Below are 14,695 nucleotides of genomic sequence, written 5' to 3' on the forward strand. Positions count from 1 at the left end.
GAAATTTCATATCCATAACATCCCTGCCCTATGTTGCCAAAATCTTTATTGTCTGTACATTTGCTTTCCGACCTACAGGACTTCAAGTAATAAGTAAAATTGTGATTTTGCATGTGTATATTGCAAGAAGTATATTTTATTCCCCGAGATTGTCTCATGTTTAATTTCAACGTAAATACGCAAAAAGGAAGCGGCAAAATGATACTTTTGAAATAGTGAAGATTGAAGTTTAAATAGTGTTTTTTTGCTAATTGATATTCTATTTTATATTTGTTAATACAAGTTCAAATTAACATATTTGACTAAGATGTTTTTAATAATGGAAAATATAGACCTTATACACTGTAGTGTATAATAGTTAGATTAGTTCTAACTAATTTGGCATACTTAGTTCATTTTCGACCTACTGTGGGTTGGATCCTTTTTCGTAGTTATGGCTGTACTCCTTATAATGATAAACATATTACTTAATTCCCAGGGAATTAAAACATCTGGATGTCATATGTATCATGTAGCCACATAAAAATAAAAATAAAATAAAAATGCTTTATTCATCACGTAGGCGAACATAGTTGCACTTATGATAAGTCAAGGTACATGAGAATATTTAATTATTACTTAAATTAGCTTATATAAAAAAAGACAATTTATATTGAAAATAAAATAAATGAAAAATATACTTAGTAAACAAAGAAGCCAGCTCGGGCTGGCAGCGAAGAAGAAATAAAATGATGTATATATGTATTTTTGAATAAGCAATAAGGGAGAAACGCGTCGCGATCCTCACCGGTGAGGACAATAAAAGCCCTAACCTAGCTAACCTACCAGCCTTTCACTAACTACCTAAGCGATGACTACCCGAAATAATGGAATATATTTGTTTATGGCTGCCACTCTGCCATGGAATAATGTCTTATATTTTCAGGTGAAACGCGACAATTTGTCCGTAGTGTGCGAATGCGCTGGCGAATTCGTGCTTATGGTGACTGCAGAAGATATAAAAGAGCAAATCATCACATTCAAAACTATTGCCGAGTATTACCAAATGCCTTTACTGTTAGAACAAATTGAATTTAATCTTAACAATATGTGATATAGAATAATAAACATAAGTAATTTTATTATTGTGTTGTTATTTTGTAAATCTTCTAGGATGCCATCAAGTAAATTGTCTTATTCTTTATACCTCAGTATGACCGTCACAAAGGCAAGATCGTGTTTGTGTTAATCTGGAGTAATGAAAAAGAAACTTGCTCATATTTTTAGCAACAAAATTTTATTAATTTCAATTACATTACATTGTATGTAGCTTTCAATTAACGGTTTGGATATATAAATTAGGTCAACAATTATTCTTAATTCTTAAAATTTAAGTAGAACATTGCTGTTTTAAGTTTGTAAATGCATTCATTCAATTTACAAATAAGTAATACTTTAATAGTCATATAAGGTTAATAGTGAGAATCACTCTGCCGAGATTAATGTCTGCAGTTTCAAAACCCCTCTGACTATTCCAAAGCTATGGGTGTATCCTTAGTGAATTATTGCATACTTTAACAGTGACGGTAAACATTGAGGAAACCTGCATATCTGAGAAGTTATTCTTAAGAATTTAGAAGGTATGTGAAGTCTGCCAACCTGCGATAGATTAGCATGATGTGCTAGGGCTTAAATTCTCTCAGTAGTATAGGCTTGTGCCCAGCAGTGTGGCAATATATTATACAGGGCTGATATTATTGTTATAGAAGCTTAACTAAAGGATTTGTTTAAGGAGGGTATTCAGTATTCCATTTGCATCCCAAATATATATAAAAAATATATGATCTTATATTTTTATGGGAATTTTAGTGTCTAGGCATTTTTACCTTTCTAAGCCAAGTTTGAAGTATGAAGGAAAAACGGTAGGCCATTTCTTACATAATAACTGATAAGATAGGTCACACAAGAATGGGAGCCTTATTGCGTTTTTTTTCAAGGTTTGTTTTGCGTATATTTTATTAGTAACATGAAAGCATGAACTGGTGTGTCTAGCTCCCTCTACTAAAATTACATACTATATACAAGTTTGTAATTTGTAGTAAAATTTTGAAAAACTGAGTAATATGGATTAAAACATATTTCTTACATTAGCATTACAATTTATTACAAAGTACATATTAACATTAGATATAAACAAAAAGAATCAATTTAAAAATCAGAGGGTGCTTGGTTCATCATTTGTAGTTTGGCCCAATCCTTTAGCCACCTCACTTATGCATAGCCACTGGCCGTCGGTTCCCTCTCTCCACAAACTGACTTTATTATCGCCTCCGACACTGCCAGGATGTTCCCAGTGAGAGACCAGCTCACACTCCAGACCACATCATCAAAAGTGTTCAGAATAGTTGGTGTCCAAGAGACATTGTCATCACTGGTCCAGATGACAACCCTCTTGTCTTGGGAGCAGCTGGCAATCATGGACCTTTGGAGGCCGAGGGATGGAGCCCATGCCACATCTCTGACCCAGTCCATGTGCATCTCCAACCTGTTTTCTTCTACCCACTGTTCACCTTGCTCCCTCCATATCTGCAATAATATTGAATATTCAAGAATTATTTGCTATTCTACTGACACTACTTGCACCTTATTTTCAGGGATAAAACTGTGTTTGTTGTATACATGTCATAAAATATAATATAGCTTTGTTTCCCAAAACCTTCACAAAAATTAAGTTTCAAGTATATTTTTGAAATTATTATTTGATGTCGCCATAATATGATGTTGACTGATTATATATTTAGGTATTTATTCCTTCAATGTTCTTTAAACAGTTTTCTTTATCTAAAATTAATAAACATTTTGACCACAATAAAACTGATTATTCTCATATGAAAATTTGTCCATGTAACATTTTTAACTAGAGCATAAAAATAACAACCAGCATGTAATACATCATACCTTTATCAAATTATCACATCCGCCCGTCACAATCCTCTTTGGTGCTTCCTTATTGCTAAGAGGATCCAAGTTTAAATCAGCAGAGATAGCTGGGCACCAACTGATTGAGTTGACACCTATAGCATGCGCGCCCGGAATCTTCTTTACCTCCCAGTTGCCAGTGTCCTGTGCGTAAGTTATTATTGAGACTGAACCGTCGGAACTGCAACACGCTAGTATGAGCCCATACTCAGCCGGCGCCCACGCTATGGAGTTCACTGAGCTCTCGTGTCCGGTGTATTCATACAGTTTCGTCCACTCCCCGGATTCTTTCCAAATGATTACCTTTCTGTCGTACGAACACGAGGCTAGGAGGTTACCGTATTTGGGATGTGCCCAAGCTACCTGCCAGACAGGCCCGAAATGTCCCTTCAGGTCTGCTGCTAGAGTTTGTGTACCGCTCTTGATGTCGTATATTTTTACAGAATTATCTGAAGAACAGGTTGCCAATTTCAAGCCGTAGTAATCCAATTCAGCGTCGTGTATCATATCCTCATGGCCGGTATCGATAGTGTTCAGTACGGTAATCATTTTTAATTATTTTTCGAAAATACCACAACGAACCACAAAAACGAGTCACAAGCTGTCAAATTGTCAATTACGTTGACGTGGAATTCAGTGTTGCGAAATAATCAATTAGTAAAAATAAAAGACGTGTAATCTTTATCGAATGTTTTATTAATAAAAAGAAGGAAAGAAATAGTCCTAAAAGTAGTTTTACATTTATTACAAATACATATGATTGTTTTAATTATATAATTATTATGTATAACAATATTTTTGTAACACAGGTAGTAAATTGGGTTTCATCTTTTTTGGTAACATTGTATATAAATGTCACAAATTCAGAAAACGAATTCCGAAAGAAAAAGTCTGAAAATACAGATGAGCTAATAAACAGAAAATTATGATAGTTTGGTGTTTAAACATACAACAAAATGTCTGAAAAGAAGGTGGATTTTTCTATAACGTCCAGAATCTGCTGCAGCAGGATTACCGCGGCGTAAACGTGAGTGCTTTTGAGAAGAATACACTCGAATAATGTATGTTTTTATCACCTGATCGTTAATTACAGATAGCGGTATATGCTCTGGCGACTGCTGGATTGGCAGTGTCCATACATAAGATCCGTCCGGTAAATATTTATGCGTATGTAACATAAATAATTAATTTATTACATAACTTAACAAAATATTTTGAATCAGGTTAGCAAGTTTTCGAAAGCGACCAAAGTTCCGGATCACTTCATACGACAACATGAACCGTTAAGGGGAGTGTACACAGGTGTGCAGCATTCGCCTGTTCGCCTTCTAATTGACCATAAAGCTCCTATATATTTACCGTTATGGCATTCCAGCAAACCGCCGCTACCAGTCAAGGTTAGTGTTCAATGACATTAATAAATCAGTTGTGTTGACCTATATATTGGTGCCAAGATTGAAACTTGTAATTGTTGTTTTCAGCTATGGGGTGTGGACATTGTGAGTGGCAATGCAGTCAACTGGCTGGAGTGTGTGGCGAGAGGACAGAATGTCACCCTGAAGCCAATAGCAAGGGATAATGATGATCTTGTCTCCACTGTTTTATTGCATTTAAAACAACCTAAGGTAAACCACATCATTATCATCATCCAAAATGTTTTATCCTTACAATGGTATATTTATTGTTATTGGTAGTGATTGCATAAATTTATCTAATCAAGTTTGTTACAAAGCGGTAAAGTATAATTAATATAGATTTTTTTTTCTTTATAAAAAGAAGCTGATAATTTGTTTATTGTCACCTTTGGTTGTCAACAAACACTACTGTAATAATTATTAGTAATTTACATGCTCTAAATATGAATGTTTTGACTGTGGTGGCAATACAAAGAACTCCCCACAAGTGCCGCCACTACATCTATAGGTTTGTCTCCCACTGGCTCGTGGCTGAGCCATGTGCATGAGTGAGACAGTCTTAAAACATTAGTTATGCTGGCTGCATAATTGTTGTAACAAAAAAAAATTTCTTTGACGCCAATCAATATATAGATAACAGTTTAATATCATACTCCCCCCCCCTCTCCCACCATAAAGATAACTAACTTTAAATGCTCACTTATAACTACATATACTAGCGTGCATTAGAATGTGAACATAACATCATAAAACATACAAAATATGTGTTTCTATGCATCTAATGCCAGTCTTTTGAACAGAGCTATATTGTAGAAAGAAAGAAGAAAGAAAATATTTATTCATAGTATGTTGTTGTGGAATATTATATCAGCCATTTAGTGTTTGAAACTTGAAAGTAATTGAATTGTGTTTCAAGTTAAGATAAAAGAACATATTGCTTAAACATTTTACTTGGTAAAAGTTGTTTTAAATGTTGTTTTTAATCTTGTTTTGGTTTCTTGCCAAAATAAAACCATTTAAATTGCGAAGGCAAGTGTTTACATTGTTTTAAATAACACTTTTGTACTAAAAATACTTTGATTTCCACTACTAAAGCATTGACAGTGGATATTATTTTTATCCTCATAATATGACCTTTTCTGTTTAACATATCAATATTTTTTTATTCAGACTTGTTCCAACTAGTGTAAGTATAGTGTAGACTGGGCAAAAATAATGTTGATCAAACACAAGATCATGTTAGAATTTATTATTCATATGCAGAAGATATTAATCTTACCTCACTTACTGTATGTACAGCACCAGCAGTTCCATTTACCAACACTTAAGTTGGATCCGCATAATCTATATCCGTTAACTTTCTTCCTCCAATTTTGGCAACGAAATATAAATAGTAATGTTTACATTGATGTTGGGTGGTTATGATTCCTATCAGCTGCCTTCCTTGATTGTAGATCTTATGCTATTTATAAAACAGTACTTCAGAAAGTTCACTACTGAGAGTCTGTGACAAAGCATAAATGTCAGATTATTTGTGGGTTGTTTACATTTTTGTCTTACTTAATACATGTTTCGTTTTACAATTACATATGATATGATAGTAGCCTTTGCCCAGTATATAGATATTCCGGGGTAAAAAGGAGTAATGTAGCTTACTATTAGTGAAAGAATTTTTCAAAATCGATTCAGTAATTTGAGATTATTCTGTACAAACCGAAACTTTTCATCTAATACTAATAACTAATATTATAATAAATATAGATAACTCATGTTCAAGTCACGGAATAAATTAGTTATTCTAACCTAATGAGGAATTTAATTTAGGGAGTAATTTATTATTTTTGGACTACATGCTTTAATTTTGATTTCAGACTAAAACAGTGGAGACATTGGATGTTGGACAAAAACTTGTAGAACTCGGATTCGCTAAAGCCTCAGTACCTAACAAGATAAAGAAGAATACTGTTGAGTCACAACTAGCCGCTACTATCTTGTCAGCAGAGGCAAAGGCAAGAAGTTTCCGAAACGGAGTGTGGTCTGATAGTTTACCTCCTATACCGTTCTACATCGTGTACTGGCGAAAGGGAGCCCAACTAACAACGGAACTACTGATTTTTACTGCAAAAAAGTTACTGAACCTTCTTGGAATTGCTTCGAAAAGTGCCTTAGTCGGAACAAAGAATTTGGTTCTCCGACCATTCAAATCAAGTCCTAAGCAAGTACAAGCAACATGAAAGCATTTATCTGCAGCAATTGTTACTTTTCTAGTGTTGAGTGGAACCAAATGAGTTACTAAATTCGTATTTATTTGGTCCCCTTCTTGTGGCTAGAGATGATTCTTCCATTTATTTATTAGTGTCCAAAATGTTTTTGTACATATTTACTGATTGAAAATAAAAGTTACTGAATTATTAATGGAATTTTAAATCTATTGGATATTTTAGGAGAATAATGTATGTGAACAAAATGTTTATGTAAAAAAGCACTGTTTATTCAAATTAAATAGTATATATTACATTAAAATATATATCTTAATTAAAAGTAGCAAAAGAAAAAGTACAGCTAAATAATCTATTGAAATAATATCCATTAACCATTATTCATCTTTGTAATGTAACACCAAAAAATTTTGCCCTAATTAAAATAAAATTGTCACTTCAGAAGTAAACAAACGTACAGGTAATTAACGAAGAAAATACTGTTCTCATATCCCACTAAAGTCGAAACAATTAGGTATAGTCGTGGTTATAAAAATACAAAAAGCAAGTCTGATTCCCGCTCCGAACGGATGCACCAGTTTTAAAAAGTAGTAGGTCGAAAAATATAGTCGAGGTGGGTGTATCGATGTTCCACTGAGTTCAGAGTAGCGAGGGCGCGGGGCTGGCCTGGGCGGCGGCGGCGGGGCGTCGTCAGAGCACGCTGCAGCGCGACAGCCACGACGTGGGCTTGCGCTGCGGCTCGTTCGCCTTCAGCTGGTGTGCGCCCGACCGCCCGCCCGGCGGGTTGCTCGCCTCCTGTCCCACACAACACAGCGTTACACACACACGCGCACTCATTACACATCTATAGTGTGACCGCGCCTTGAGTGTCCTATGCACATGAGATGAAATATCTGAAGACGGGTCATGACTTTCTCATGATGTGAAAGCCATTATTGGTAATGTAGCCGAGTACTTTCGGAAAAAGCAAACAGAGAAAGCTTTGAATGTTATACTGACGCAAATATTTTCTGTATATATTTCTATCCTGGCAGTATTGCTATTATGTTAAATTGAGCTGTTCTTTTCCGCGCCCTTTCACTTCAGTCCCTACCCTAGGGGCGGCACGATGCTCGCGGTCACACTATAGTACTTACTGATAATCATCAGCAGTTAATGAATGTTAATTTACAACATAAAATTAAAAATAATAAAAACATTCGTAATTGCTTGTTTAATAAACAAACAAGTTTGCGACAAAGTATCAGTTTTACTGTGGCAATAAAGGAAACATTGCACAATAACTATAATAAATATAGGTATAAATGATAAGGAAATTCCTATATATATAAACCAATAAAAACTGTATTAGTTTGTAACATCGCATGGTTTTGATTATGCAATGTTTGTAATCACAACAATAACTGAACAAAAGCATTCTAAATCATGCAGTACACAACAATATTTAAAAATAAATTTGTTAATGAAGCTACACAAAACATCGGTATAAATATTATGTAAATACTTGGACAACACAATTACTCAAGTACTATTTACCTTCTGTATTCAGAAAGAGAGCCATGAAACAAAATAAAGTCATGTTAGAAGGAAAAGAAAATAATTATGTTATAAAACATAGATTTTATACCCATTTCCAAATAATTTCCGCATAGGGGACAGAATATAGCAGTGAACACAAAGCGAGTGCTTCTACAAATTATGTCGTTAAGGGTCTCTTTAAAAATGGGTTGCTGCACTATTTAAAAACTGGCCAAAATATCCTGTTTTCTCACAGGAAGAATTAAACAACTCCACCAAAATAGTAACAGTACATAATTGTTGTATAAACATAGAAATCGATCGATCATTTAGTGGGAAGTTTACATGTTTATATTTCGCATTAGTACGTGTTTGATGGAAAAGTCCAAACCGACGTGTAACTTCACCAGTTGCGTTGTGATATAAATTATTCGGCATGTGGGATGAGCGATCACAAATAGTGCGCATTTATGAATAAGTCCTTGGTACAATTGCCGCGAGCGCGACATTAAATTAGCGATGACAATTTGGTGAAAGTATAATGCGTTAGCGCGCGTACATACCTGTTTTTTCTCCATCTTGGCTTTGATGTCTCTCGCCAAAGTGTAAAACGCGTATTCAACATTTAATGAGTCTTTTGCCGATGTTTCTACAAATTTAATCTGATATTCTATTGCTAATTGTTCACCTCGCTCTTTCGAAACCTGAAATGAAATAACACATTTCATTAACGCATTGTTGACGCATCTGGGGCTCTACGCACTTGCTTTAGATAAGATACAATTATGACACGATTATGATGGATTTAAGATAAATTATAGCTTCATATTTAATATTACTACAAAATACAATTGGCAAACTCGGTAAAAACAGCTATACAGAAAAAATAATAGACCTTGTTCCTAATTACCTAAAATATAAATTCGTGCAGACACCAACTAAAATTTTCTCAAAGCTAATAGGCTTTACAAGAAGCCTTTTAAAAACGCAGACATTACAATTTAAGTAGGTATGACGTTTCGACATGATAATCAAGAATTTTGTACTTAGTGGTAGACATTTAGTATGCGAGGGTCTGTCTGGGTAGATAACGTCAAGCATCAGTGTGCAAGCATTGTTTCGGTTTAAAGAATACCGAAGCCAGTGACATCGAATATTTCGAAACATTAAATACCTTAGGATAATGAACGCACTGTTCATAAGTGTTTTTATTGAAATAAAACTATTTTACGGATTTAATTGCGGTTTTTTATGTTATAATTTTCTTTCGATGTTTCGAAGACTGCAGCCTTCATGGTTACGGGACTGGAAAGACTGAGGTGTTGGTCGACCGAAAAGTCAAAGTTACAATACCTACTTACATTTTACAACTATATAAAATTATTAATTATTTTAGCTATTCACAGTACGATCTACGCAGAATAAGCTTACAGCGTCTTGAAGAAAGAAAATTATAATAACAAACCGCGAAAAAATCCGTGAAATAGTTCTTTTTTAATTTTTTTTACATTCGCGTGAACATAAGAAATCATTAAGAGTTTTTATTTCAGTCGTGGTCGCTTCTGTTTCTAATCACTCGTGGTGGTTCATGCTTACTTCATACGAGCATGAACCACCACGACATACATTACATCTTACATTTAGTTGTTTATAAAAAAACCTATAACATAGATGTTATAATTTTTATAATAAATATTTATGTACCCAGCTAATGTTAAAGATTAGTATTTTACGATTATAAACCGGATAATTTGTATAAATATTTGCGAATTAAAAATTTATTTCACAATAACATTCAATAAATAATGAGTAATTAGCAACACGTAACGCGTAATGTCTGTTTCATTGGAAAACAATTTTTCAATAAGCTAACATGAGGAACTGAACTGACTATTTATTTATAATAATAGGGTACCGGACTCATTTTTGTTCTTTACTATTATCAAATATTTACGTTATATAAATTATAACACAAAAGGAATTATGAAAATCCGGTAAAAAATCAACAAGTTATAAGTCTTTGAATGTCGGTGGAAGGGGTAATTAGCAAGAAACAGAAAAGAGACGAAATACCCACATTTGACGTCATCGGGCATTACGACGCGTGCGAAAGAAAGAGATGAAGCGATATCCCTACAACGCGCCCACTTCTGCACGTTACAATATTTGAAATATGAATTACTCGCCCATTTTTTAACCAATTTTTATGCAGTTTTCGCAGGAGTGCTTCTTTTTCGTATTATTTACCATAACATATAGAATAATGAACAAAATCAAACGTAGGCCGGTTCCCTATTGTATATAAATGAAATTAAAGGTAATCAATATTTTGTCCCCATTGTAAACTTACATTAATAAATAAATCAACGCCTTTGTGCGGAAAGGGTTGCTATAATAGGCAAATAGTGCACTTTTCGCCGAAATTATCGTCCTATGACGCGAATCATCAATAAACTATTTAGAATACTGAAAAAATTTAAATACGCGAGACCACTGAGGTGAACAGAGTATGCGGTTTGTCTCATAAACTATCAATTTAGTATTAAATTTGCAATTCGGCTTAAACTTATAAAAGATTTGCTGTTTTTAAATGAAATTGGTAATTCAAATGTTAATTAATTGATAATGTATTCAAATATTTTGCCTAAAAATAAATGCTAAATTATTATTGTGGATTTAAATTGTTTTAAAATTGTCTGCCTCAGTGGAGAAGTTGTATTACGTGCGCCGTACGACGATAGCTCTGAGGTCCGGGGGCAAATTTTTGATCAGGCTGTGATAGGGTTTTTGCTCAGTATCAAGCTGGAGTCTGGAGTTAATGCCTGATGAATTAATAGCCTCACCCCCTATCATATCGTCGGACGGGATACATATGGCGCATAGTAGCGGTCCTGGTTACACCTCAGTCTACCCCTTCAGGGATGAAGGTGTGATGCGTGTATTTGTTTTAAAATTATACAATATAAAAGAAAAGATATACAGGGTCATTTTGACATAGTGTTACTATGTCAAATTACATAATTATCCTCTATAAAATAACATTTTACAATAAGTTTCTCGAATTATAGAGGTAAAAAAAGTAATTTTAATCTTACACACTAATGCCACTACTAAAACGCTAAGTGAATTCTTTGCAGTTGTTACCAACATTCGATTTCCAGTCATAAATACTCTTACACACACTTCATAATCGCAATAAACTACAAAATTATAAATATAAGTAAAACTAAGATTTTTGGTGAAAACATTCATTATTCGTCGATGATTTTGACACAATGTTAGTTTATTAACACAATGTAAAAATGGCCCTGTATAACTACTGTATACCATTAATTTATTTTAAAGTTGAACCATAATCACTTAAAAAAACTAAACACACGCTAAATGTATAATCATAAATTACAATCTAAATATTATCACTAAAAAAGTTAATATATGTCATCAGTTACCTGTCTTTTAGAATCTAAATCACATTTGTTTCCAAGTATCATCTTCTCGACATCAGCACTGGCATTCTCTTCAATGTTCCTTATCCAATTCTTAATGTTTTCAAAGCTCTTTTCGTTAGTAACGTCATACACTAGCATGATGCCCATGGAGCCCCGGTAGTATGCTGTGGTTATTGTACGGAATCTCTCTTGGCCCGCAGTGTCCCTATAAAAATAATTTGTGTTAACAATAAAAAGACTTTCCCTCTTATTCATAAACGTTATTTATCTAAGGATGGAGCATTGCTGTGATAACAAGTCTGTTTCTCTGTGTTGACGACATGGCAGCCTTCGCAGTGCATAGACATAGGGCCATTGTGATTGGCTAATATTGAGATACAACTTTAAACTAGTTGGCTGTCAGATAAACAAAGCTGAAAAACAGCAAGCTGTCAGGTAAACAAAGCTGAGAAAGAGACTTGTTATTAAAGCAATTCTCCATCCTTACATAAATAATGTTTCTGAATAAGGGGGTTTATGTTGAAGTAATGTTTAACTTAAGGATTGGCAAAGAAATCAGTAAATAATTATATTCAAATATTAAATATTAAGAGTTTCCTAACGGATGTGCATACATCAAAATCCAGTTTTGCAGCAGAGGTGAAATTGTAAATATATCAAAATTGCTTAACAAATCCAGGCCAGGCTAAGAAGTGATTGTAGTTAAACTAAAATTCCTATGGAAAGGATCTAGCGCATACACTATCTTTTATAAAAAGGAAACTAAAACATGTTTATGCAAGTTTGTTGTTGTGCTTTGTTTTGATATGAAAACTTCAATGTAAGTGTTTAACAAAAATTATAGTTATTTGTTTTATGGTTGTTCTCAATAACTTAATAACATTTAATACTACTTCTATCTTAATTCGACAGCCAAATTTACGCTGTCACTGCTGTTAAAATATATAATAACTCTAGTGATTCTAGTGAGCTGAAGACTACAAAAATATTATTGAAGGACTTTTTACGTTTTCAGCTATATTCCTTGTCAATATCTCTTCAATAGTATTAATTTGAATTTACTTAGGCAATTTAAACAACATACTGCATGGATTATTATAACAATGCTTAATAGTTCTATGTTTATCTTAGGCAAAAACGAAGTGCTCCAATTACAGTAAGTATATTCAAGTTTCCAATAGATAGCAAAATTTTATGGATAAGATATTCTTAACTATCTTAGTATACAGAAACATTGACAACCACCAAAAGTAAGCATATTAACTGTCTGTATTCTGTCAGATATTATGACTTATGTTATTTAATATATTGTTTATAATACCAACCAAAATAAGGATCAAGATTGACTTAATTGATGAAGTAAACCTGAGTATATGTAAATTATGAACAAAATATAAAAAATTGATTATAAAATATATTGTTTCATATAACAATACAATCTTCATGGCTATATTAGTCATAAATAGTACTCACACATCCATGTACAATATTATGATAAATTCATAATATAACAAGATCAAGTTAATTGAATATTGATGTAAATTTCTATGATAACTGATTTAAAAAATCCTTAAATTATCTTATTGTGATGGTGGTCTATATAACAGTGAAGATTTCCATATCACAATATTCAGCAAATATTTCAACTGTTTGTGTTGTTTTTATGAATGAAACAAATTATAGTTCACTGTATGTGTCACTCTGGGGTCTTTGTAGTGCTTATGCTTTACTCATAATAGATGTACAATAATGGAGAAAGTATAAAATGTTGTTTGCAAGCTAAAAACAATCCACAGTATCCTCTGAATGATAGTACATATGAAAACATAAGTAATAACAAAATGTTGTATGAGTGCAAGTCGTGAACGGTTTTTGTATAAGGCCGCCGCGCCTATATGTCAATGCATTTGCAAATGCAATCCAAAACAAGCACAAAGGGCTCAAGTTATGTTAATGTATAGAATGCACACTTACCATATTTGTAACTTCACTTTTTTCCCATCAAGGTCTATTGTTCGAATTTTAAAGTCGATACCTGCGAACAACGCTCTATTAACTACAAGAACTAATTAAAATTAGTGAGTATGATGTCATGAACGGTTGATTCGTTTAATTTGATAAGGGCTGTATTTACTGCAGCCGCGCCCTTTCCGCCATCATGTATCCCGAAAAATCTAACAATGCACAAGGAAGCAAAAAAATCAACATCCATTACATTATACGTACAAAAAATTATCTCCACTGACAATAACCTTTGATATAAAGGCTGGCCACTTACCAATAGTTGATATAAACGATATATTGAATGCGTCTTCTGAAAATCTAAATAGTATAGACGTTTTTCCCACTCCGGAATCCCCTATCAACAGTAATTTAAATAAATAATCGTAAGTTTTTGCCATTTTTTAGAACAATCTGATTACGACGATACACATAAGCCTGCCATTCATTTGGCATTTTTGAGTAATCACTAGAGTCGTTGACACGTATGACATTTTACTAATCGAACAAACAGTATCAAAAATATTGGCACAATCGATTATTTTAAAATAAAACTACTTAATAATACTTTGTTTTTGTAACAAACTTATAATAAAATACAACGATAATTTGCCTAAACATAAATGAATTGTTTCGGTAAATTTTTATATTAACTTGTCGACTGGTAATGAATCACCTCTAGTGGCACGGCGCAGCGCGGCGCGGTGCCGCACTTTTTTGGGTCCTTGGGTTCGAAATAACGCGGGTGTCTATGTCTGTGCGTCTAAACATCTTTGTTTCTACACTTTGTACAATATTCCTCCCTTTTTTAAATTAAATATTGGCATACTTTTTCTTTTATAGGCACTCTGTGAACGTAGCAGGCTAGTTTCTTTCTCAACAAGGCGCCCCACCTCTATTCATAGATCGAAATTTTTAACAATAAAAAAGTGATCAATAATCGAGTTTTTATTATTGATAAATTTAATATACAGTATCAGAATACACGTCTAGCACGTCTCTAATGCGAAAGGCGTTCAATCACTTCAATACAATATGCATCCTTCTATCATATAATATAATATAAAACATTCACCAAAATATTACCTGTTCGAAAAAATATTACGCATGTATCTTTTCTTATCTGTAACTCAAA

General features: G+C 33.4%; 4 protein-coding genes across 7 annotated transcripts in view; 2 read left to right on the forward strand and 2 right to left on the reverse strand.

Annotated features, from left to right (window-relative positions):
• Positions 1 to 1,121, forward strand: part of LOC115448332 (DNA polymerase epsilon catalytic subunit 1) — a 53,522-nt gene extending 52,401 nt beyond the window's left edge. The window contains 1 exon segment of the mRNA XM_037438096.1: positions 926 to 1,121. Within this exon segment, the coding sequence (XP_037293993.1) occupies positions 926 to 1,093 (168 nt within the window). The 3' untranslated portion in view covers positions 1,094 to 1,121.
• Positions 1,122 to 2,101: 980 nt separating this feature from the next.
• Positions 2,102 to 3,588, reverse strand: LOC115448346 (protein SEC13 homolog). The gene is given in 3 exon segments (XM_030175752.2): positions 2,102 to 2,313; positions 2,316 to 2,565; positions 2,938 to 3,588. Coding segments are annotated over 3 exon segments (939 nt in total). The 5' UTR covers positions 3,508 to 3,588; the 3' UTR covers positions 2,102 to 2,194.
• Positions 3,589 to 3,922: 334 nt separating this feature from the next.
• LOC115448336 lies at positions 3,923 to 6,788 on the forward strand (the record flags this gene model as incomplete). Its single annotated transcript, XM_030175741.2, has 5 exons — positions 3,923 to 3,985; positions 4,052 to 4,111; positions 4,182 to 4,355; positions 4,440 to 4,583; positions 6,245 to 6,788. Coding segments are annotated over 5 exons (804 nt in total), but the record flags the coding sequence as incomplete, so codon positions are not given.
• Positions 6,789 to 6,842: 54 nt separating this feature from the next.
• LOC115448337 (ras-related protein Rab-8A) lies at positions 6,843 to 14,180 on the reverse strand. 4 transcript variants are annotated; one of them, XM_037438035.1, is made up of 6 exons: positions 13,838 to 14,180; positions 13,534 to 13,594; positions 11,560 to 11,764; positions 8,677 to 8,814; positions 8,129 to 8,135; positions 6,843 to 7,387 (listed from the first exon to the last, which is right to left on the reverse strand). In XM_037438035.1, exons 1-6 carry the CDS (start codon positions 13,959 to 13,961, stop codon positions 7,173 to 7,175), a joined length of 750 nt encoding a protein of 249 aa, XP_037293932.1. In that variant the 5' UTR covers positions 13,962 to 14,180; the 3' UTR covers positions 6,843 to 7,172. The 4 variants fall into 4 exon arrangements, with proteins under 4 accessions (XP_037293932.1, XP_030031602.1, XP_037293933.1 ...); XM_030175742.2 differs by having other exon boundaries at positions 8,129 to 8,131; positions 8,674 to 8,814; XM_037438036.1 differs by lacking the exon at positions 8,129 to 8,135 and having other exon boundaries at positions 6,843 to 7,391.
• Positions 14,181 to 14,695: the final 515 nt, after the last annotated feature.

This window comes from Manduca sexta, chromosome 13 (assembly GCF_014839805.1).
Source record: "Manduca sexta isolate Smith_Timp_Sample1 chromosome 13, JHU_Msex_v1.0, whole genome shotgun sequence".
NCBI lineage: Eukaryota > Metazoa > Arthropoda > Insecta > Lepidoptera > Sphingidae > Manduca > Manduca sexta.